The 24,427-nt window shown below is 47.4% G+C and overlaps 1 protein-coding gene across 1 annotated transcript in view; it reads right to left on the reverse strand.

The window, feature by feature from the left end:
• The window catches only part of LOC147730550 (gamma-crystallin-3-like), a 44,992-nt gene extending 24,354 nt beyond the window's left edge, over nt 1–20,638 (reverse strand). The window contains exons 1-2 of the mRNA XM_086958589.1: nt 20,467–20,638; nt 14,799–15,041 (exon numbers count right to left, since the gene is read on the reverse strand). Coding sequence (XP_086814715.1) covers nt 14,799–15,041; nt 20,467–20,475 — 252 coding nt within the window. The 5' untranslated portion in view covers nt 20,476–20,638. The remainder of the gene's footprint in view (nt 1–14,798; nt 15,042–20,466) is intronic.
• Between the last annotated feature and the right edge of the window lie 3,789 nt (nt 20,639–24,427).

Raw genomic sequence — 24,427 nt, forward strand, 5'->3', positions numbered from 1 at the left:
CATTGAATAATCGGTCCGCCAGCGTCTTTCTGATTTCCTGCAGAGACGTTTCTTGTCTCTCAGAGTCTCTGTGTACCACGGGGCAGTTTTTTGGGGGCGTTTAAGAGTGATTTCCTTTTTGAGAAGAACAGCGTCAAGAGATTGGGAGATCCATTTGACGTATGCCTGATTAGCTAGACCGGGATTGTCTGTAATCAGAGGTGGATTCTCCGCAAGTGTGTTAATCCAGTTGTCAACTACTAGATAAGACCAGGCTCTTGTAAGTCTTATAATAGGTGTTGGTTCAGGGGGTTTAGACACAGTCCAGCTAATGGGGATCAAGAAATGGTCCGTCCAGGGTAAGGGGATGGGTGGACTGGTTAGGAGGCCAGGGCAGTTGCTGAATACTGGGTCCAGCAGATGGCCCTTTACGTGGGTAGAAGAGGTGACCCGTTGGGAAAGTAGCAGGGCTGCTAGGTCGTCTGCTAAGGTCGTGGCAATGTGGTCTGAAGATGAGTCAAAGTGAAAATTAAAATCGCCTAGCAAGATGAAGTTGGATGTGGAATTGAGACGTTCAGCCACATTTGAGGGTAGGCTGAGGTGGAATTGCCTTGGGGGACCAGGAGGTCGGTAAATCAGAGTGCCAGAGAGGCATTTGTTGGGTGAAAATTCAATATTAAAAGTTAGGCTTTCACAGTCCGGGATGGTTTCAGAGACCACTCGGCAGTGAAGCTGTTCTTTATGGATTTTAGTCAAGCCTCCTCCTCTCCCTTTAGAGTGGTCCTGGCGAGAGATATGGAAACTTGATGGAAGGGCAGCTGTTGCCCCTGGGTCAGCATCAGGGGATAGCCAGGTTTCTGTTAGGAACAGAATGTCAGGTGAATGTTCCTCTATTAGGAGCGCAATTCCGGCCGTATGTTTGGGGAGAGAGCGGCGGTTCAGTAAGAACATACGGAAATCGTGTAGGGGTTTTGTAATTGTTTTGGGTTTGAGGGGGTGATGACATTCAGGACAGACCAGAGGCAAGGTTTCAGCTTGATAGCTGTGACAATTGCCGTTGCTGGTGGGTGACCCAAGACTGTGAAGGGATTCGGCACTGTAGTGTATGCGGTCTGTAGCCTGGGGCACAGGGGAGCTGGCCCTAGGCCCGAACTCGGCGCGGACGAGCTTGCCTTATGCGCGCCTTCGCCGAGCCTGAGAGCAATAGGTGCTGGTAGGGGGGGGGGCTCTCTGCCTCGCCAGTTTAGTCCAGCGGAGAGTCGCTTGTTTGTTGGACAGGGCACAATCCTTCATGAGTTGTCCCCATATTGTTGCCTTCACAGCTGCCCACAGGATTCTGTGGGATTCCATTGAGTCCCTGTTGCACAACAAGTATGTGGAAACATGAGCTCTCAATTCAGACTTGCCCTAAGGGGTGCAATATCGCTGTATGTTTAGGTGACTTGGTTTGTGCCCTGTGGAGGCTAAGCCCACATCGAGGGATAAGAGACCCGGGGAGCGGTCAGATAATGCAGCTTCCTTTTCTGAGAAATGAAGAAGTAGTCCAGCCTAGATTGTGTGCCATGGACAGGTGAGAGGAAACCTGGTGTCAACCATCCCAGGGCTGACTCCCGGTACCCCACACATCCTGGTCGAATTCTCATATGTCATACCACCCATCCCGTTACTCACATACACAGGATGTATCCACCCCCTGTCCATCCCTCCCCCCCCCCCATGGAGTGCAAACTGGATAGCTCAGTAGCCCCTCCCGACGCCTGTCACCAGTATCCCCCTGCTTAGACCCTGCTAGCGCCCACATGCTTCCCCCCCACAGTTTTGTCCCCCCCCGTTCTCTGGTAGCACCGTTATATAGACTGTACAGACCCCGATCCTACGCTCTTGAGGCGGGAACATGCATGCCTGTCATTATTCATCGTCCTCTTGGCGATGCAGGTTCACTATCTCCCAGCCTGCAGACATATTTGCACGATCTGTACTGACTAACTGAGGAAATGTATACTTGTACCAGTTGTATAAAACAAGAAAACGTTGCGCGCCTAGCTGTTCGTGGCTGAATGTTGAGGCCACGTCAGCAGATTATTTACACTGTACCCATATACTTTGATGCAACAATAAAAAAACAAATTAAAAAAAAAAAATGGACAGGTGAGAGGAAGGTGTATTCCTTGTCTGACAGAGACTGAAATGTCAGTGGTCCACCAGACTGTGGTCCAAGGCCACGTCTCTCAATATGTCCCTGTCGGCGTCATTGTATTCATTTAAGGAGCCTGTCCTGTTCAGGACTGCATCCAGAGCCATGTTCCAATCCCCTTCAATGATATACAGTGAGGCCACGAACTCTACAAGCAGGCGATTGAGCTGGAGAAAGAAGGGGTGTTTCACCCCAGTGGGCACGTATACCGATCCTACACAGAGGGACCTGTCCGCAAATTGCAATTTGGCAAATGGGTACCTGCCAGACTGATCAGACTGTGACAGGCTAAGATCTCTAGATGAGGATTGCCACCCCACACTTAGAAGGTGGCACAGCTGAAATGCTGCTATGCATCGCCTTGCCCACCCAATCTCCTGCAGCCAATTGAATTCTAGGTTTTCCGGGTGGGTCTCGTGCAAGAGAGCCACATCTGCCCACCCCATCTGGAGGTGAGAGAGCACCTTTTTCCATTTGATGTAGTTTGTGAGGCCATTAACATTCCAAGAGAGGTGAGCGAAGAGGATGGGAGGAGTGTGTAGCGAGGGTAGACATGGGAGCACAGAGTACCTGCAGCGATGTGGGGCTAGGGTGGGATGCAGGGGAGATTCAGGCACAGGTAGAGCGACAGCAGTGGTGCAGGGGTTATGCGTGTGGCATGATGATGCAGTTGGTGAGGTGGCTGGGGTGAGGACAGGGGTGTGAGGGGAGCAGGCCTAGGTGGTGGGGTGGAGGAGTCTGGAGGGGGTAAAGTAAGAGGTGGTAGAGGGTGATAGATGGGAGGGTGAGGGTAAAGGGAGAGGAGAGTCCTGTGGGAGACGGGAAGAGGAGGTTGGAAGGGAAGGAGGGCAGGTAATATACTGGACATGCAGGGAAAGGGCTCCCCACAGGATGCTGCCCAATGCGGTGCGCGAGCAGGTGGCACCTTGGGTATGAGCTATTGGAGGGGGCAAGGGGAAGGTAGGGGAAAAGATTTGGAATAAGTTGCTGCAGAAGTGCACGGTGGAGATACTAAACCTTTTGCTGTGGCAGGCAGGGTGGTCTGGATGGCAGCCGGGCATGGGCATGTGTGGGTGGGGGCCTAGGATATCCGTCAAGGTCCATGGGGTTAGAGAGTAAGGATAGACATTCCTAGGGCTCACTGAGTGGGGGGGACTAATGTAAACAGGCCCGAGGCGCTGTGAGTAGAGTGAGGTGTGGGGTTGCACTGCCCTTGCCAGGGGGTTGCACATCCCCTCGTGAGGCGCTGCAGTCAGGGGGTGGGTTGGGATGGAGTGGGCATGGTGAGCAACAAACTCCTAGCAGCAGGATGGCAGTGGGTTACCGTAGTCAGGGCGGTGGCAACCCCGTCAATGGTGGGGGGTGGGATACTAGAAGGAACAAGCAGGGGACAATCCTGAGGGGAGGAGGAGTGGGGGGTTATCTACATACAGGTTCCAAGCAACCACAAGAGTCCAGAAACAAGGGGTTGGGGGACAGCATAGCTGCCAGTAGAAAATAGAACCACAGTGCAGCCCAGAAAATTGCCAGCAGGGAGTCGGCCAAGTGTGCGGGGAGGCTGGGGAAGGGGAAGGGGACTCAGTGTAACCCCTGGTCACTGTCCTGCTATCGCAGTGCACTTGGAAGTCTAGCATTGCTCCCGCAGGGGGATCTAAAACAAAGAAGCATACAATGCACATAGCGTCCATGCAGCATTAACAATGAACACATTCAGAAATTCAAGCATTCATGCAGTCTTGGCAATACTCAGAGGTCCAATGGCCCTCGATCCCAACGTTCCTGCAGTGGCGCCCCCAGACTTGCCGGGTCGACAGAGCATGTAGGACCCAGGGCGGTCACTCCACGGTGGAAGCAGGTTTCAGGGGAGTGAGATTTGTCTCTGTCCCGGTCCTCGGTCAGGACTGCCACGGCCTGGAGGGCCTGCCTTCTATCTGACCTCTTATGTGACCGTCCCTACCGTTGATGCCATTTGAGGATTTGCGCTAACGAAAGAAGCTGGGCCGGAAGAAGAGTTTTGTAACACCTCTAGGCTCCTATTTACAAGATGTCGCCACAAGGAAAGTGCTAAATATTAACATACAGGACTTTGTAGTCTCATCAAAGTGAATACATAAGGATTTCCTCTCTAACGACAATACCTGCAGCAGTATCGAGGGTAATAAACATCAAATTGAATACTGAGGAGAACGGCAACAATAGTCTGATGTCAAGGGCTGGTTAATAAAACTGCATATTCAATATTCAAGAAATAGTGATAGTATCCCCTGGGTGTAGTGACTCTGGTTTTTATCTGGCGGGTCCTGATGAAGGTGTTGCACATCCTTTCGTCAAACCACCGAAACGCGTTGACTAATGCTATTTTGATCCTGCTACATGCAGTTGCTTATAGTGGTCAAGGAGATTGTAACCATGTCTATGTCTCCGACTTTCCAGAGATAAATAGTTGTGAATGGAGTAAGAATGTAGTTGAGAAGGTATGAATTTATAAGAGCCTCTAGGAATGCTAATTCTTGTTGTTTCTTTACCTGGGGGTATTCGATGCTGAGATGTGAAGATGTTATTATATTGTAAAATGATGTATACATGTTTATAAGAATTATTTGAGCTGTCTATCTGACAAAAAACAATAGAAAAGTAATTTTGATAAAAGAAAGAAAATGAATAAAAAGAGCTAAGAATAAAAAAATTATTTTGTATATGTCTTTGGATTTTGTTATGGTTTAATTATATATCAACCTATTTTGAATTCAAATTTGAATCGTAAAAAAGAAATATAGGTCACGAGGGAGTTTTCCTAGTGTGTTTTGCTGCTTTTCTCCTCTTCTCCCTGACCTTACAAAGTGTCCCATATAGAGGGGAACCCCTTCCTTTACTGCAGGGCCTGCCCTCTATCGCCAGGGGAGCCCGCGTCCTGTCAGGGTCTCTGCCCTGGTGTTGGGTTCCATCGTCACTCCACCATCAGCTACCGAGGAAAGTGGATAGGGATGTCCCTGCCGAGTGGAGGGCTTCCATGGTTATGGGCGAGGCAGTGTTCGTGTCCTGATTGGAGAGTCCATCCATAAAGAGGCGCAGGTCCTCCAGGTCATAGATGTCCTTTGAGGCACCATCCTTGGTGATCCGCATCCAGGCTGGTTCGAAGAGGCCATACTTAATGTCCAACTTGTGGTGCCGGGGTCGGAGAGAAAGGAAGGCTTTGCGGCAGAAGTTAGTCTCCCTGCCAGAAGTCCGCAGCAATGCAGATTTCATTACCCACATGGGTGTAAGGACCATGCGAACGGGCAGCAGAGAGTAGTTGTCGGGACTGTTCATGCCGCAGGAAGCGTGTCCTGAGGGTCGGGGGCTCGTTGAAGAGTCCCCACGTGGTGGGCCGATGTGATGGGCCCGCTGCTTCTCCAGTGGGGGGGTCAAAGACAAGACCGGTAAGCTTTAGGAGTATGTCTCTGAGGAGGGACTTGACATCAGGCCCCACCGCATTCTCCGGGAAGCCAAAAAAACAGACATTGTCTTGCTGGCTCCGATCCTCCAGGTCAATGAGCTTGCTATGCAAGAATAGGAGTTCCTGGTCCTGCCCCAGTAGGGTGTTTAGACGGTCCTCTACTGCAGCAACACGCTGAACCTGCCCATCAACTCATGCCTGAAAACCCACAATTTTCTAGTTAGATGGATTTGGTCTCTGCTGTTAATGCAGAAATGTTTATGTCCATGCCCTCTATTCCCCAAGCCATGATTTCTTGAAGGATGCGCTCCATGGTGGCATCCTGTGTGCTGCTTGTGGGAGGCTGGGGCTGAATGGTCGCTGGGAACACTGCACCTTTGGTTTAGCCATGGTGTGAGTATAGTGGAGGGCTATAGTGAAGAGGAGTTGCTGTGCTGGTTTACTCCTGAACTTGCCTGGAGACATCCGTTGGTGGCTGGTGCACACTATCCAGTTTACCTGTGTGTCAGGTCCAGGCAGGACATGGGACCAGTAGTTAATGCAGCACCAGCCCCTGCACAGCACTTCCTGCAGAGCCAAAGAGGTGTGATGGGCGCTGATCAGCAATGTCTGTCCGGCAGTAGGTCAGGAAAAGCCGGAGGGTCCCTCCACAGGCAGAAGGACCGCTGGCTGAGAAGATCCAGCAGCTGATGGACCACAGACTGGCCAAATACTGCAATGGCCAGGGGGTGGGGGGGTAACTCAGCCGTTTCACAGATGGCGGTGTGGTCGAGCGAGGAGTGGCTGGCAGGTCCGGCTCAGTCCAGACGATGCTGAGGAAGGCTGCCCTCACTCTGACATGGGCAAGTGGACCCAGCAGCATGCCAACGGGTCAGACTGGTGCTCCCTGTTGTACGGGCAGTAGGCAAGGATCAAACAGTGGGGGTGCCCGCATAGACAGGGTCTCTTTTGGGGTGACACCAGTACAAACGGGTCAAGAGGGATCTGCCCTGACTTTCTTCTCCAGTTCACCACTCCATAGGGATCCTGCACCCCCTGTAGCTGGTTCGACAGGGGCCATCGGCATTCAGGGACATCAGCGGGCAGGTAGTGAATGGTGCCTACTGGGGAGGGGACACGACTGGTAGTGTGAATGCTGGGTTGCACTGCACGATCACACCAGCAGTGCCGGTTGTCGAGTCCCATCCCTTCCAGGCGGGGCCGGGTGGTGGCCTGTGCTGTGAGTCCCAGCGAGAGCCCTTCAGTCCAGCATTGCTGCGGGCTGGGGCTTCCCACTTGCCTCCAGGCCCTGTGGTCTTTCGCCGGTACAGCTTTGGTCACTGATCGTAGGGTTACGTCTGCTTCCACAGCTAGGGTGGGGCCCACGGAGGTGGACTGGATGGGGAGTGCTGCAGTGCTGTGGGTCGAGGCCTTCTGTCCAGCTCCAGGCCCAGAGGCCTCATGCCCATGCGAGCCGGGTCAGGAGATGCCAGTACAGCCATGAGGCTATCAGCAGTGGTCAGAGGGCAGGAAATTAGTGTTGGTCACTGCTTGCGAGGCAGAGAGTCTAGTCACAAGACCCCCTTTATTCTTCAAGGTCAGGAGGGCCAGGGGTTAATAAACTGTGGGTGGCCCTCCCCGGTGAAGTGCAACTCAGGTTCTGAGGCAGGGCAGCAGCCCCCGTTGGAGAAAGTGCAAGCTTGCCACACTGTGTTCTCTGAACAGAGGCTTCCTTTGTGTCTTTAGGGTCAATGCTGCTCTTTTTGTGTGGGCCAGACTGTGAGGAACTGGAGCCACTGTAGTGCTACTGGCGACAGTCAGGGATCGCAATCAGCAGGCACTCCCGTCGGGTGAGTCAGGGTAATGGTGCAAACAGCCCCCGCCAAGACGATTGTGCCACTGCCACCTTCTTGGGCCTGTCTCAGTGCAGAGCTCTGGGCTCAAGCAGCCATCTTCCTTTGTGGCCAGATCACACCCCACTGCAAATCTGTTTTGATCACAAAGGATGAGGTATGGAAGATGGAGAAGAAGGCATTAAGCCAGGATTTTGGTGATGAGTTTGCAATCCGTATTAATGATGTATAATGGACGGCCAGAGGCGACATTTGCAGGATCCCGGTTTGTGTTAGGCATGGATGTAAAGATTGCTTCACTAATGGAAGGAGGAAGGCTACCCAGATGAAAATCTTCAGAGAATAAGGTCGCCAGACGAGGGGCAATGAGGGTCTCATAAGTTGCATAATATTCCACAGGTAGGCCATCCAAGCCAAGGGTTTTCCTACATTCTAGGGCCTAATTTGCCTGTCCGATTTCCTGTACTTGAGGTAGGGTCTAGAGTCCGAAAATGTCCACAGAGGCGTGTGGGTGATGTGAATAGCACCTCCAAAGTGTACTGAAGGACCGTTGACTGAAACGAAGGGGGCCAATCGGTTCAATTCCCTATCATGATGTGTGAATGCAGTGTTGATATAATTTCGTGTGTATACCAATGATCTGGAAGAGTCCCTAATGGAGTGTATTGAGTCATAATGGAGGGCTAAGTCAGAAGTACCAGCAACCTGCCCAGTCTATCAGCCTGGGCATAGGTTCTGGCCACATAAGCGGCTGCATCAAACAAATCGACTTTCCCATCAGGTTGACATGTTTGGTTTTAGTCTCAATTAGCTGGTCAGTCAGGTCAGGTGCACCAATCGTGGTGCTTACGGTGACTCCCTGTATAGAGTTTCCTTAAACATCCCATACTTCTACCATAATGGTTGTAAATGCCAGGTAGCTATTGAGGTTGGCCAAACAATGCTCAAAAACAGCAGGTTATGGCCTTATACGGTTCTACCCATATATTCAACGTGGAGGACTTGAATTTGCAAGGAAGCTGGGCAAACCAGGTGATCATGACCAACATGTAGAATGTGAGCAAGGAATAAAACATATACTCCTTTGCTCTAAAGGTATTGAGTCCTTCAAACATTGACCAGGTTCCAGTGATAGAGCCAGTCAGCTAGCGCTGCAGAGTTACATACTGCAAAGGGTACCCCTAAGGGGAGGCTCTGAACAATCCAATGTAATATCTAGAACTGCATTAAAGTCTCCACCCAGGATCCAATCGAGGTCCGCCCAAGGCACTAGGTGCATTGAGAGATACACTAAATATCATAGGTGATCCATGTTGAGGGCATAAACCGAACCCAACACCACTGGCAGGCCATCTAGGTACTCCCTTAATAGTATGAATATACCTTCAGGGTCAGTCTGAACATCTTCTGCATAGAGCGGGGTTCCTTTGCAAATCTAAAAAGTGACATTCTTTGCAAAAAAAGGTGTATGTAGTACTGAAAATCAGTCCCCATCATCAACATTGAAGGGTGTGAACCTCTCTATCATTTAAGAGCGCTTCCAATCCCAGGGAAAGACTACGTTGGTCACCAGTTGCGCTCGGAGTTTGTTGGACTTGGCCCTTTCTGCATGATCATTCCCAGATGTTTTGACTACACTCTTCTGTTTTCTGAACCCATTTTTGTTGGCCTTTAGGACTTTGCACACGGTATCACTGCTAACCAGTCGTAAAGTGATTGTGGTCTCTCTCTCTAAAACATGGTGAAATTGGCTTATGCCAAATTGGCACACTTAACTTAATTGTAAGTCCCTATTGAAGTGGTACTACATGGACCCAGTATGGTACAAGTAATCCTGCAGTGGTAATTGTGCCACACACTTACGTTGTCTTTTTAAACATGTCTCAGGCCTGCAATTACAGCCTGCATACTATTTTAAGCTGCCACTTAGACCTAGAAAAATAAAAATGTTGCAAGAACTAAACCTTCCTTTTAAATACATATAAGTTACACCTAGGGTAAGCCCAAAATATACCATAGGGCAGGGTGCAGTGTAATTAGAAAGTAGGGCATGTACTTTTAACTTTTACATGTCCTAGTAGTGAAAAGTTCTTACATTTATTTTTCAGTACTACACTGCCCACCTCTCCCATAGGATATCATTGGGTTACCTTATTACATTACAAAGTGCTAATTTTCAATTGGGACCAATAAGGAATGTCGATTTTGGTATCTAAGGAATTGTAATTTAAAACCTTCTTTAATGGTAAAGTCAGGTTTCAAGTCACAGTTCTGAAAATGCCATCATTAAAAAGTTGACATTTTCATGTCTTACCATTTGGTGCCTGCAACCTGCGTTGGAAAAGCTGACAGTTGTTCTTTTTGTATTGGTCCCAGACAGTAGCAATAGTTGTTGGCAGGATGGACCTTCTCTGACTTGATGACGGGGAGGAGCTGTCACCTACCACACTTGCAAATCACAAAGGCTTTGCCTGAGCACACTCACAAAGGGTTTGACACTAGTCATTTGTGGCCCTAAACAAGCAGGGGCCAGAGCAGGGTGCCAGGATATTCCAGACACCTGTGGGGGTGGACACCTTCAGAACTTTCTCCTACTTCAAAGTTGGCACCAGGTATAAACATTGGGACCTCTGACCCAAATTTTCAGTACACCTTTAAACCTGTGGAAGACCCAGAAGGACTGCTATACTGCTATGCAAGTAGGACTCCTACTTGTTTGCCCTGCTCCCTGAGTGAAAGGCTGGACCTGCATCTTAAACCCAGTACTACCAGAGGGACTTCAAAGGGTTATTTGGCTAGACACCTAATCAGGCTCTCAGGGACAGAAAAGGCTCTAACAGCCTTGATCCCCACACCTGGACTCTATCTGCTGTGAGTCCAACCCCCTAAAGTGGCTCCACCCTAGTCCTGGACCCTTTGATGTAAGACTGAAGGTGCTCTGCCAATCCAGCTGTGGTCCTATGAAACAAAACCAATGGAGTGTAATGCATCTCCTTGCAGCTCTGCTTCAGAACTGCCGTAGTTTGACAGACTCTCGTAGCTAGACCTCGCATTACAGCCCGCAGTCTCCTCAGAACCACTGCTGCGCTATGCATCCTTGACCCAGGCCTTTGCATTGAAAACTCCTCATCTTCAGCATCCTTGATGACAATGTAGGACTCCACATCACGACCCCACAGCTTCCTCTGAAGTGCCTGTGTATGACACATCTCCGACGCAGGACTCTGCATCACAGCCTTATAGCTCTGCAGAACTGCAGCTGCGCAATGCATTCTGAAAGATAGATTTCACTACGTTCTGCAAACCAGGATTTAAGGTACCATATTCAGTGGGTCTAACTTTGTCCCTGTATCCAGCCTACGCTCCTTTGCGGTTGGGCTGAACGTGTGACTTAGTCCCCTTCCGGCGCAACCATATAACCACAGTTGGAGCTTTCTGGTTCTAAGCACTATTTTTACATGAATCTTTGATGTAGGATATCGCCAGTACTACTGATTGGATTTTTATTGTTTTTATCTCAAATAATTTATTAGATAATATTCTATTTTTCTAAATTGGTGTACGATGCATTCCCTTTATTAATGTTGAGTGCTGCATAAATACTTTACACATTGCCTCTAAATTAAGCCTGACATATTTTGTGCCAAGTTACCAGAGGATTAGGCACAGGTCAATATGGTGACTTTTATATTTCATCCTGACAAGGATTGTGGCTGTTGCTTGAGAAGGGCTCATACCCCCTCAACCAACAACTCAATTTCACACATGGAAGGTTAATGAATTATGATGTAGTTCTCTTTAAAGAGATGAGTCTTCAACTCTTTTGTAAATTGGAGGAGCGTTAGGGCGGTGCTGATGGATGTAGTTGTAGATCCCGAGTGCATCAATAGAAAATCCCTGCTTTCTTGTTTTTTATATTTATTTTCACTTCTTAGTGGGCTGGCTGATGGTGTACTGGCTGCTGGTGTGACCAGAATCACACAAATGTTGTCCTTGTCTGCACGATAAGCAGTGGTAAAGTTTATGATGACTTTGTAAATGATGCACTGAGTTTTGAAGATGGTGAGGGCTGGAAGGGGAGCCATTGTAGTAAACTCTGAATAGTGGGGATGTGATCATATTTCTTCAGGCTCTGGATGAGACATACTGTAGATGTAGGATGCACTTATGGGATGCCAGTGTAGCATCTGCAAGGCCATTGATTTGGGTATTACCATCAGCCAGATGCTAGTGTAAAAGGGCTTGAACAGCAGTTCTGAAGTTGCTTTCTGGAAAAAAATGTTTGACTTAGTCTAGAAAAGAGAGCTGATACCAGGCAGTCTTTTTGTTTTTTGGTAATGGGTTTCTTGAAGTATGATGGTCCAGGTAAATGTTAATCAAAAAGAAGATGATAAATGAACAAGTAAGCTAATGACTTTGCAGATGCATAACTTACAGATGCAAAGAGAGACAAATATAGGGGCCCTACTGAGTGCTGGGATGTGAGGCAGCGTGCGCCCACCCTCCTCCTGTTTGAAAATTCTCCCTTAAGCTAATGAGCTGACAAGCTCTTTTTGCTGCACTTGCGCCCAGCGAGTGGCACAGAGACCTGAGAAGACTTTGGGCAGCATTTCCAGCATCCCCAGAAAGAATGTGTTACTCTCTACTGAAGAAGGCTAACTATCCTGAAACATGTGTCTAGAGATACACATCACTGGCTGCACCAACAAGGGTGAAAAACTAAAGCCTGTCACCATAGTAAGTGTTATCATGCAAGGCATTTACTATGATTCATCTGGGCAAACTGAGTGCTGGGATATGAGGTAGTTTGTGTCCACCCTCCTCCTGTTTAAAAAGGCTCCCTTGAGCTAATGAGCTGACAAGCTCTGGTTGATGCACCCGTGCCCAGGGAGTGGTACAGAGACCTGAGAAGACTTTGGCAAGTATTTCTTGCACCCCAAAAAGACTGTGTTGTTCTCTACAGAAGAAGGACAACTATCCTGAATCACATGTCTAGAGATACACAGCAATGGCTGCACCAACAAGGACGAAAAACTAAAGCCTGTCACGAAGTAAGTGTTATCCTGCACTGAATTTACTATGATGCATAAGGGCAAACTGAGTGATGGGATGTGAGGCAGTGTGCACCCACCGACCTCCCATTTGAAAAGAATCCCATGAGCTAATGAGCTGACAAGCACTGTTTGCTGCGGCTGTGCCCAGCGAGTGGCATGGAGGCCTGAGAAGACTTTGGGCAGCATTTCCAGCACCCCCAGAAAGAATGTGCTGCTCTCAATTTAAGAAGGATACCTATCCTGAAAGACGTGCCTAGAGATACACAGCACTGGCTGCACCAACAAGGGTGAAGAACTGAAACCTGTCACCGAAGTAAGTGTTATCATGCACTGCATTTACTATAATGCATCGGGGCAAACTGAGTGCTGGGATGTGAGGCAGAGTGTGCCCACCCTCCTCATATATACTGTACACATTGGCTCTAAGTTAAGCATTTGTGCCAAGCTACCAGAGGGTTAAGAAAAAGGTTATTTTAATTACTTTTGTGGTTCACACTGACAGTGAATGTGGCTGTTTCCTAAATAGGGGTCATGTTCCCTTCAACTAACAACCTAAATTCTCACAAACCTCATTTGAAGGTCCTTCTTTTTACTGTTGGTGACCAACTGTGCTGTTATGTTCCATGGATCTAAAACCCCGGTCCATCTTTCCACTATAAGAAAGCCTATGGGAGAAGGGAGGAATGCATATGCTAGAAACCCCTCCACCAAAGAAGAAACATTGGGAGGCCCCAGAAAATGGAAATATAAATAGTGGAAATTAGATCAGTGTGCTGGCATTGAGCAGCACTCTAGTTACACGTATACCTTGATGAAATGTATATTATGTTGGTGTAATTTGCTTAATTTGGGGTATTTTGAGTAATGCTTGTTACACAAAATTCCCAAAATTATGCCATTATGCGACTTAAAGTATTTACATACTATTCAGGGTAATGTCCAATTTGCTGTAAAAAATTGCAGCAAACGCATTCGGAAAACAGAACGCGAGCAGTTGTGGTTCGTGGTGCTTTTGTTTAAATGTGTCTTTGCACCAAGTATTTTGCTCTAAAATATAGACAGCAGGGCGGTCCTTCTGATATTCACAGGTCCAGGAGTGTTCTGAGGGGGCTTCTGGGGTGCCACATTTATGCCCAGTTCCAACCTGTAGTGGGGAAAACTACTGGCCACCTCCTAACCAACAGGGTAAAATTTCCCTGGGGTTTCCCTACCCACATGAGCAGCACGTCTTGTGTATTTTACTGTAAGCTATCCAAGAGCACTGTTTTCTATCTAAATCCAAGATGTCATAACATTTCTTCTGTAGGCCAGAGCTCACTGTGCCCACTTAGAGAAATGGCTATGGAAATGGCAAACTCCTTCCTTGTGATCACTCCTAACCAGTTCTGAGGCTCCTGTGCCCTCCCACTGGGTTAGGAGTCAAGCTCAATAGGAAGACAAATGGAGGAAGGCCTAGGTGTGACCTATATCTCCGAGTGAAAGAGTAGACGCCTTGTGAAGTTTAGGAAGGGGCTGGGCACAGGCCACCCCCAGGCCATCTTGCTCAAAGAAAAAAAACACCTCTTTACATCCAAGTCCGTGGTCCACATCTCATTCACCAGTCAGGTAACACTAGACACTTGCAGATTTGGCACATTTGACTTAGGCAGGACAATTACAACTTTCTGAAAGTACAAACGACTTTGGGATTCTTTCACTGACACACATATAAATCATTAAATATACATGCCATGCTTTTCAAATACCTTGCCCCCATCCTATGGGTATTTAGGGCCTACCTCAGGGGAAACTTGCGAAAATTAAAAAGAAAGGCATAGACCACAAAAAAGGTTTATTTTGGCATGTGGGATGTAAGTTTAAAACTGCGCACAGGCTGTAAGGGCTAGGCTGGAGACATGTTTTACAGGGATACATTAGTGGGTGACGCAATTAATGCTGCATCCCACTAGCTGCTTTTCATTTACAAATCCTAGGTATGTGTAGTACCATATACTAGGGAAGTAGAAGTAAATTATAAATGCTTATTAAGGGCCAATTTTCCCATGTTTAGAAGCGCAGCACAAACCCTTTACCACTGGTTAGGAGGAATAAAAGATGCAAAGTCCTATGCCCAACAAAACAGATTATTTTAAAGAAGGCAATACATCTGAGAGAATACCATGCAAAAGATGGCAATTTCCAACAGTAAATTTACCAAATATGTTACTATATAATATGAAAGTTATGTATCTTTCTAAACATATTTACATTTTAATGATGATAAAGTTCACACAGTAGGGCCTAATAATCATGGTATTACTTACCTGTGGGGTCAAGCGGCAGGATCTGATAGGGTCACTGTACCCCATCCACTGCTGGAAGTCTGGGTATTCACCTCGTCTCAAGTAGTACTGGTGTCCCCTGTAGTAGGGGTGCTCATAGAGCATCCAGTTACCATTTTCCACTCGAACCGAGCTGCAGCGGCTGAAGTAAGAGTGCAAGTCAGCACAGTCAGAGTCACACTCATAGAAAGGGCCCTGGAAGTTCCGGTCCTCATAGAAGATGACCTGGATTTAACACAGTTTACACAGCCAGTTAAAAATAATTGAATGAGAAAGTTTATCTGTTAAGTTTTAGTTGAATTAAAACATTTCCAAAGCATTCTTAAAAGATCTATGTAATGTCCTGAATGAGGCTCAAAGTTTCCCTGGCAAAATTAATATTTGTGCCGGATCCCCAACAAATTTTTAACATAGATTCATAGTTTACTAAAAAGATGAAGCATTTGGGTCTCAAAAGGTGCTTTGTTTTGCCTGTAGTTGCTGATTTTCATCTGTTGGTTCACCAAAACACTCTCGTTCTTATTACCCAGCCCGTTGAAGTTCCACATGGGAATTTCAAGGGTGCCTTTCCCGTGTGCGATTAAGTTTGGATATAAAGCACAAGACAGCATGCGGCTAGCCATTTCAACAACATGTCATTCTGAAGTACCTATACAATAACGAGCTCATTAATGTAAACAACATTATTACCATTCCCATCTACTCCCAAGCTCACATTATTGTGCATTGAGCTTGTATCTGCACATACTTTAAAAACATAAAGTGCCGGTCACCCCATTTTGAAATGTAATTTAAACCACAACTTTAAACCAAGCCTGAAATGTGCAAGGGTGAGTATCAGAAATAATATAGGAGGCATATTCAATTCACCATGTATTTTGAAAAGCTTCAGTGGTTCAGGGTTGAGGCCTGCAGGAGTCCAACTTAGCCTAATACCGAACTGATTCCAGAACGTTTGTGCCTTGTTCCTTGGAGAGTGATAGCTGGGTTACCTATATTGGTCCAACCATTGGGGACCTATAACTCTTCTTCGGACCACTATTGGGAAAGGAGCCCCAATTGGATCTTCAGGGCTGCCACTTCTCAAGCCAATCCTAGCTCTAGCAGGCGGGCTGGCAGCCTACGTGTCAACAACAAGCATATCCACTATAAAGGAAATTCCCTCTCCCTCAATGGCTGGCAATACAATCAAGACCTCCCATAATATTAGAAATACAAAATTAGGAGATGTTAATTTGTAATGCCTATGTAAACCCCAAAGAAAAAACCAATACTCTGGGCACACCATGGACCATCTCTTGTCAACCATAAGCAAAAAGGACACCTCATTCTCTCAGGAGACCTACAGTTATATATCTTGGGCTACTCGAATGATGAAGAGGTGTTGGCTCAGTCTCTGCTTTGGAACATTCCCGAACAAAAAAGAAGCCTGTGCGGCAGAGTGAGCAACATGTCCAGACGTCTCCTGGAAGACCTAGAGCATATTACGTTTAGAGTATTAAACTGCAGATTCCCTGAAGATTCTCCATCAGCAGCTTCATTCTACTCTGATTCTGTGGACAAGAGGGACAGTGACTATCAACCACAATAGATACTCCCTCAGGCAATTGCACTCCAGCTATATAATTAACCTTAAAATAATTAAAGGAGGTACACCAGGCTGTGAAGAGCATGCTACAGAACCACAATGGGCTTGTAAACAACCCTGACAGTAAATAGGAAACTTTCACCATCAAGGTATTGGGCATATTAATTCAAATACAGAACATCCCACAGTGTAAACAAAGTACCCAGTGCACAGCGAAACCAAGTAAAAGTAGTGAAAGAAATCAATAAACAAAACGCTCAGACTACTGAGGCACAAAGACAGAGATTTAACCCTCAGTTCTTCATTGCAGCAACAAAGTACTATGCTTAAAAAACTAAGGGCCAGATTCTGATCTCATATGGAAAGAGTCCGATTTGTGTACGGAATTGCCTAAACTGTTACGGAGCTCTTGCTCGAGACTAGTTTGTCCCCCATTCCGAACCACCAAGTACGATGCGAATATTGCATCCTCGTTGACTGAATAGTTTACTAACCCAATACGGAGATGATTCGTACAGCTCTATGGACTCTGTTTAAGAGCGAGCAAGTACGATGAACGATTCGGACAGCCTCCACAAAACGGTATGTCCGGATTGAAAAGGGATCCGGAATCGTTCTGTGGGGGCCCGTGACTGGCCCCCTGCACCTGAAGCCCTCCGAATTGGACCCGTGTGGGTGGCCGTGAGTCTCTCTGATCCAAGCATGCACAGTGTGGCGGGCACCATCGGGTGTACGTCCAGTATACAGGTTCCTATAGAGTTCAATGAGAGTCTGAGCGAACAAAGTCTTTAAGCATGCGGATGCATCGAACTCGCTCGGTCAGACTCCAGCACTCTGAATCGTACGGAAAGCATTCTGGATCTGAATCTGTCAGGATGCTTTCCTTACTATATCAGAATAGGGCCCTATAATGGGACATTAAGAGATCTAGAGAAGATGAGTTCTGGGTTAAAGTCCTTTTTAACCCTAAAGCCAAAAGCATCATGCTCTTTTGGGCTATGGTGAATACAGTAATGCGCCCACTGCATGGAGGAGTGACATCACACATCTCTAAGATCTTACATCACCAGCTAATCGGGAATGCCCGGGAGAGTGCAATGATAGGTTCAAACACAGTCAAAGTCCTCCAGAGCAATCATACTCCCAAAACCAAAGTAAAATATCAGGAAGTAGACAGGGCTTCTGGCATAGTCAAAATTAAATATTACATTTCGAAAGGCAGGAGAGTGGTAACACCAGAACTTAATGGGATTCCACCAGCCCTCTTCAAACAAGATGGGCAGACTGTCTAGATACTCTCTTTTGTGAAATCAGGCAGCTGGAGCAACTCCCAGTCTCCTGGAAGGGCTCTGCAATTTCTCCAAATCACAAAACAGGTGATAAATTCTCTCCGAAAAAAATACAGCCTCATTGCCCTGCTTGACATTGAGACAACATACTTTGCTGGCATTCTATTAGCAGAGCTTCAGCCTGGGATAATGATCAGGGCCATACTTATCAAGGGTTTGTTTCACCATTGCACCGCACAAGGGGGCGCAAGTGTGACATAAAACCTAATGGCTTGATACATTTAGAGTAATGCAAGGCAGTGCAAATCGCTGTCTTGCGTTACTCTGCAGTTGGAAGGCGTTTCATGGGAGGAGCGTGGGTTTTCCCACATGCTCACCCAGGGATTCTGACACAGTCTCAGACTTACTGACACTGGTAGAGCTAGGACTGTGTCAGAATTGTGCGCCTCCCTACCTGAGGCTCAGTCAGGAGAAATATCTTTATTTCTCCTCATCGTTTCTCTTTCTATGTGTGCTGCATTCTGCAGCATACATAGAAAGACTAAAATGCCTATAAAGATTTTATTTGTGCAGGAAGGTGCCCCTTCCTTCACAAAAACAATCCTGCCTGCAACTCAGGTACCTTTGCAAATTGACACAAGGGTCCCTGAATTGGTGCTAGGTAGCCAAAGTGCCCCAGCGCGAGGAAAGGGCAGCATTCCTGCCATTTGTTTTTCATGCAGCACAACAAGTGGTCTTACTGTGTTGCATAATTTTTTATAAATATGGGCCTCAGTGCCTCTGTGAGCAGAGTGAATATGTGCACCAGTATTGCTCTTGGTAGAGCCCCTCGCATGGAAGCGGCACTGATAAAATGTATGTCCTCTCCTTGGATTAGAATGATGGATGATTCTTTGGCTGAAGCCCCCTGTTCGGGCAGATGATTGTAACAACAGAACGGAAGCCCTCAAAATGTGTGGCCATTTTGATTGTCACTAGGGCCAAATCGGGGCTATTGCTCATTTGAGTGAATCCGTTCCACCAACGGCCAATATTAGCAGGTAGTAATGTAGGTAATAAAAGCTGAGCAAAGAATTACTGTGTGAGTTCACCTTAGAATACGGTCTGTGGTTAAAAACAAACAAACAAACTAAAAGTAGGCGTGCAAAAATGGGCGGCCTTTTCGCCTATTATAGTAGTGCTACGGAAAGGCGTACAACTCCATATGGCTCAAAGCGCTTCAGCACCCTCCCTCGTGTGTGTCAGCTCATGCTGAGACAGCTTCCCCACACAACTCACAGACGGTCCTTGAGCTGGGATGGCTGGTCTGGTGTCATCCCACAGCTGCACCTGCGTAATCTGGGGGCTGGATTGAGGAGGGGTACAGCCTAGTTTACGTTGCGGTTTCTTGGAGTGTGCAAGGAGAAACGAAACTGAATCTTATCCGCTAGGTATTTAAGGCTGTGCCTCAAGGGGAGACGTCCTCTTTGTTTCCCTGGACCGCAGCTGCAGAGCGACGGAAAACCACCCACCCACCCAGGATAGAAGTAAAGCGGGACGGCGGAGCGTTGACAGTTACCAACGAAGGGGCATGCTCAACAAAGGAGGTTCAGTGACTGGATGGACCCCAGGACGGGGTAGGATTGAAGTGTGCAGTGGATTGGCAGTAAAAAGGGGGACCGGCCTGCCGGTGGTCCTCAACTCTACTGCCCTAACACGTCACTTAAGGACTAAGAAGAATCTTGGGGAGACTGCCTGTGTTCAGGTACCTCGAAGGGCAGGTGCGCTATGCGGTGCCCTGGATTTCAAGTAAGGCAACTGTTTGTTGTGGCACGCTGTGGCCTGCCGGCACAAGGTGCGCAGCAGAGGGTTGAAGACTATGAACAACATAAGGCTATGCTCACCTGTGGTGAAAATTCTAATGTCTTGATGTCTTGGATATGTGTATGCTGGAACGTTTTGACATTGTTCAGGTACCTCTGAGGGCCGGTGCGTTATGCTGTGCCCTGGTTCAGATAATGCAACTGTTTTGCTGTAGCACGTTGTGGCCTGCCGGCAGAATGTGCGCAGTAGTGTGTTCACAAGGATAGTCAGCATAATGCTTTGTTGAAATGTAATAATTATGTTAATATCTTAGTGCCTTTGACATGTAAATATCACTAGAGGGTGCAGCATGTATATTTTGTGTATCCAAGTAGTTTACTTATACCCACGTAGTGGTTGTTTTAAATTATCCTGTTTCAAGTAAAATCTACGCCCTAGACTATATAACCGCTTTATGTGACTTCATGGGCATGGCAAGGTGTGAGTTGAGACGGATGTTGGCAGTGGGGGAGAGGTGAGAGTGTCACGTTGTGTGCACACTATTTAAAAGACCATTTACACGATAATGAGGCTTTGGTGTTTTTTCACCCGTTCCTAGAGCCCCTGCATCTACACTCTGCCTAGTCCTTAAAGTTGCAAATTACTTTTGCTGCCACAGTGTGAAAATGCATTTACAGAAATGTAACCTTAGGCTTCGTTCTTCTACATTTTTATATAGCTTAAACTCCATCCGAAGGTATTGAGGCACTTTGCATGAGCAGCCGGTTACATTATACAAAGACACATAGCTGGAAGTATTAACCCCCTTCCCATCCGCCCCCCCCCCCCAAAAAATTTTTAACTCTAGTTGCGCCGCTGGCTACAGCCTACATGAAACACTTTAGTGCATCTGAAGTCTTTTTTTAAATAATGAAACTGGTCTATGTTTTGAAGTTCCCAAAAATAATTTTTGGACAAAGCATTCTCTCACCTTTGCCATGTTGTATGCGGGATGGTGAGCAGGCTCCGTGCAGTGGAGAGATGAGCACTGCGTCCCTTAAATACATTCTCTAAGTGACCCGTTAAATATTTGTACATTGCTAAATGAGGACTTTTCTAGTGTAGCGAGGTAAATGTGTAGGTCTTTCTGTTCGAAACTACAATGCAGCTCAGATTGCCTCCATGTGTGCACTCCCATTGTTCACTTTTGCTTAGTGTGGAATGCGCGTTGAGGGGATTGTCTGCTCTTTAAACGTTTCGAAATAGGTACAAAGTTCAGCTTCAGTGAATAGTTCTTGGAAATGAAAAGCGCTAATTTGCCTGGCAATGTATTCAGAATTTCTTAAATTAGATAATGTGGCGTATTGTACCAAACACAGCTGTAATGTTCGTTAAACTGAAATATCCAATGTGTCTTTAGGGCATAGTGGCATATTCTTTAAAAATGTGAAAATATATTAAAAAGAAAGGACCCGATTTTCCAACTCAATTTTGGGAATTCTTATTTAAGCTTTGTGAAATCCAGGCTTACGCCCGACTTCACACATTAAATTCTGGAAACTTTTTTTAAACGTGAAGCCGCTTTACATTTACACACCGGCACACACAAGGTTCAACAGCAACCTGGGATTAAAACTTAAATAAATGCAATTAAGGCAGCAATGGTTCCTGTGTTAAAACGTTTTCAGAACCTGTCACTAAATCAGTCAATGTAGGAATAGACAATGGAAAATGAAAGCAGTACACTGCTATACTTCAAACTGTAGAGGTAGTAAAGATTTAACACGCATTGGCATAGCCAATAGGTCTCGACTTTCGGACCTTATACGTGTTTAGTTATCCAGCACAATAGCCTTGGAGCAACAACAGCAAGTGTTGGATGGCTAATCACTTATAAGGTCCCAAAGTCGAGACCTATTGGCTATGCCAATATATCTTTTCAGCACTCCAAAGGAGCGCATCACTCTTTCCTGTCCCTCCTGATGTATTTCTTTATTATTTTTTTTTTCTTTTTGTGGGGTCCTAACAGCTTTACCCTACTACTGCGCTGCTCACTTGTCCCCCTTTGTACAGCATTAAATGCATAGTTGTTTTTTAATTTACTATTCCAAAATGGTCATCCATTATCTTGGAACAGTTGTTTCTCAATTAAAATCAAATTCATTTCAAGATGGATACCATGCAGAGTGTGGACAGCGGTCATCATGAAATTATCATTTATTTATTTAAGAAATGTAATTCAGAAAAGGGTGCTGTGCATTAATGCAGATGCACAGCCACCATGATGGAATAACTTTTGTAAAGCATAAGAAAAACAATTGCAAGATGAGCATGCATGAGTACACACTGGCCTTCTTTAGCTGTTTTCCTTTTGCATCACGAAAAATCATTCCAGGATAGCCACCCGGCTTATGAATGCGATCATTTGTGTGAAAAACAAGCGTGAAAAAGCCAATAGTTTTCACGGGCGAAACCTATTGCTTTGGCAATGCTGGTTCTTTATTGTATTTATTCTTGTTTCTGTTGTTACACTTTAAACAGCTGCCATGTGTAGAGTAATACGTTTTTGGCCCATTTCTCTGCAGTTTCTGCTCATTGTTTAAAGGACTTCTAAACATAATCACAATTTTCTCAGTGTTAACTTGCATTTCCACTTGTTGTCAATTAAAGAAGTAGAATTAACTCTGGGTCCATCCTGACATTCCTTAGGGTTCTTTTTTCCAAAACAAATTTTATTGTTTTTTTGCCAACAAAATGATTTTTTTTTTTAAATTTGTTTTTATTGCAGAATTAGAAACCACAGGATACAAATAGTCAACCAGTCCACTCGTGACATCCCCCCCGGTCAATAGTATAACGTATATCGTACACAGCCATTCAGCCCGCATCCCGGAGGCCGGGCGGCATAATACTCCACTCAGTAGGAAAACTTCACGGTGCTTGTCCCATAGGGACCATGGTTGATATGTCGTTTTACGTATCTGCTTTTACCCCCCCACCCTCAACATTGCTTCCGTCAGCCATTCCAGTTGTGTGATCAGTGGTACTGTCCATGTCGGGACCTACCCCGAGCGCTGTAGGGCCTATCATGCCTGGCCGCTCCCCCCAGCCATCTCTCGTTCCGCCTAGTACCCCACCGTCCTACTGATCTCAAGGCGCCCTAGCAGACGACCAGCTACTTGGCATCCGACCCACCCCAAACTCCCACTAGGCTACCCCCCCATACCCCCCCCCTGGCAACTGCTAAAGGTGTGTGCCTCGTCCCTACGCGTTGGTTGGGTCCACTACAGTGTAAGTTACCATTCTGTTTGTGTCGCCCCGCAATGTCCGCTGGCCTAAGTCCCTCAGTCCTCATCCTCCACCAAAGAATCACGCAAAGCCTGCACCACCAACTCCCACGCACGCGCTGCATCCAAAGCCTTCTCATTTCCAATCTTAACAGCCTGCTTCATCCGGAGCACACTCTCGCATTCAGACCACCGCAGCAATTCATTCTTCCATCTACGCAGTGACGGTCCACCCCTGGACTTCCAATGCCACGATATTTCTCTTTGCGCCAGTATCAGACCCAGATCAATAAATTTGCTTGTCACCTTGGTGTGTTTGGTATGCGGGAACCAGAGCAACAAGCACGCCGCCATGTCGAAATCCACCTCCCTGTCAGTTACCTCGTTTAGGAGGTCCCCCACCTCCACCCAGTAGGCCTCCAAGTGCGAGCACCCCCAGAACAAATGATCCATGTCCGCTCCTGGAGGCGAACACCGCGGGCACCGGTGGTCCGGCACCCTGAAGTATCTCTGTATTTTTTCCGGGGTTAAGTAGGCCCTATGGAGCACATAGAAATGCACTTGCTGGAAGCGCGCATTTCTCGTGCCTTTCCACGTGCGCCGCAAGATGTGGCCCCACACCGTGTCTGGGATGGGCCGGCCCACACTCTCTTCCCATTTAGCCTTGAGCCCCTGGAGCGGTTCCAGTCCCTCGTTCAGCATCCTGTTATGGAGGCATGTTACAGCCTTGAACGTGCCCGCCGCCATCACCACATACTGGCACGCCATAGTCGTGGTTGGTTCCATGAGCCCCCCTTTCCAGTGCTTCTGGATAGCCGCCACCACCGCCGCGTGCAGGAGGAACCCCCCGTCAGGCAGCCCAAACTGTTCCTGAAGCACCTCAAACGGTACCAGAGCCCCATCGATGTACAGGTCACCCACTACCTGTAGGCCCGCCTCCTCCCAATCTAGCAATGGTGACCAATCTCCCCCGTGTGGCAGTGCCGTCAGCATACCGATCGGGATCTCCGGTGCATAAGGTTGCGTCGCCTTCGCTCTCCTAAGGCTCCTCTGCCAGCATAGCCGGAGTGTTCGTTCCTCCATAGTGAGGCCTCGTAACTCAAGTCTCTGCTGCATGACAATATAGGACAGCACATGGCGTTGTATCCCCCGGTCTCGGCCCTCCTCCGGGCCCCTAAACACCCTGGCCACGTTCTGCGTGAGGACCTGTAACTGTGCCGCCAAATAATATAGCTCAAAGTCGGGCACAGCCATACCTCCTTCAATCTTGGGGCGAAGCAGCGTACTCAGCGCCACTCTACGGCGGCCATGCCCCCATAGGAAACCAATAACCATTGTCCTCAGTTCTCTAAAGATCCCTTTAGGAATCCAGATAGGCAACGTCCGGAAGTAGTACAGGAAGCGGGGGAGCGCCACCATTTTCAAAAGAGCAATCCTGCCCAGAACCGTCAGCGGGAGGGTCGACCAGAAGAACATGCTGCCCCTCAGTGCCCGGACGCACCGACCAATGTTGCCCTCCAATAGGTCCGCAGTCGCGTGATAGACGCGGACTCCCAGATAGGTGAAGCAAGACGGCTCCCAGACCACCCCCAGATCGCGACCAGGGTCGGGCAACCCCGCTCTCATCGGGAACACACAGGTCTTCGCCCAGTTGACCTTAAGGCC

This window comes from Lissotriton vulgaris, chromosome 2_1 (genome assembly GCF_964263255.1).
Source record: "Lissotriton vulgaris chromosome 2_1, aLisVul1.2, whole genome shotgun sequence".
Taxonomy (NCBI): Eukaryota; Metazoa; Chordata; class Amphibia; order Caudata; family Salamandridae; genus Lissotriton; species Lissotriton vulgaris.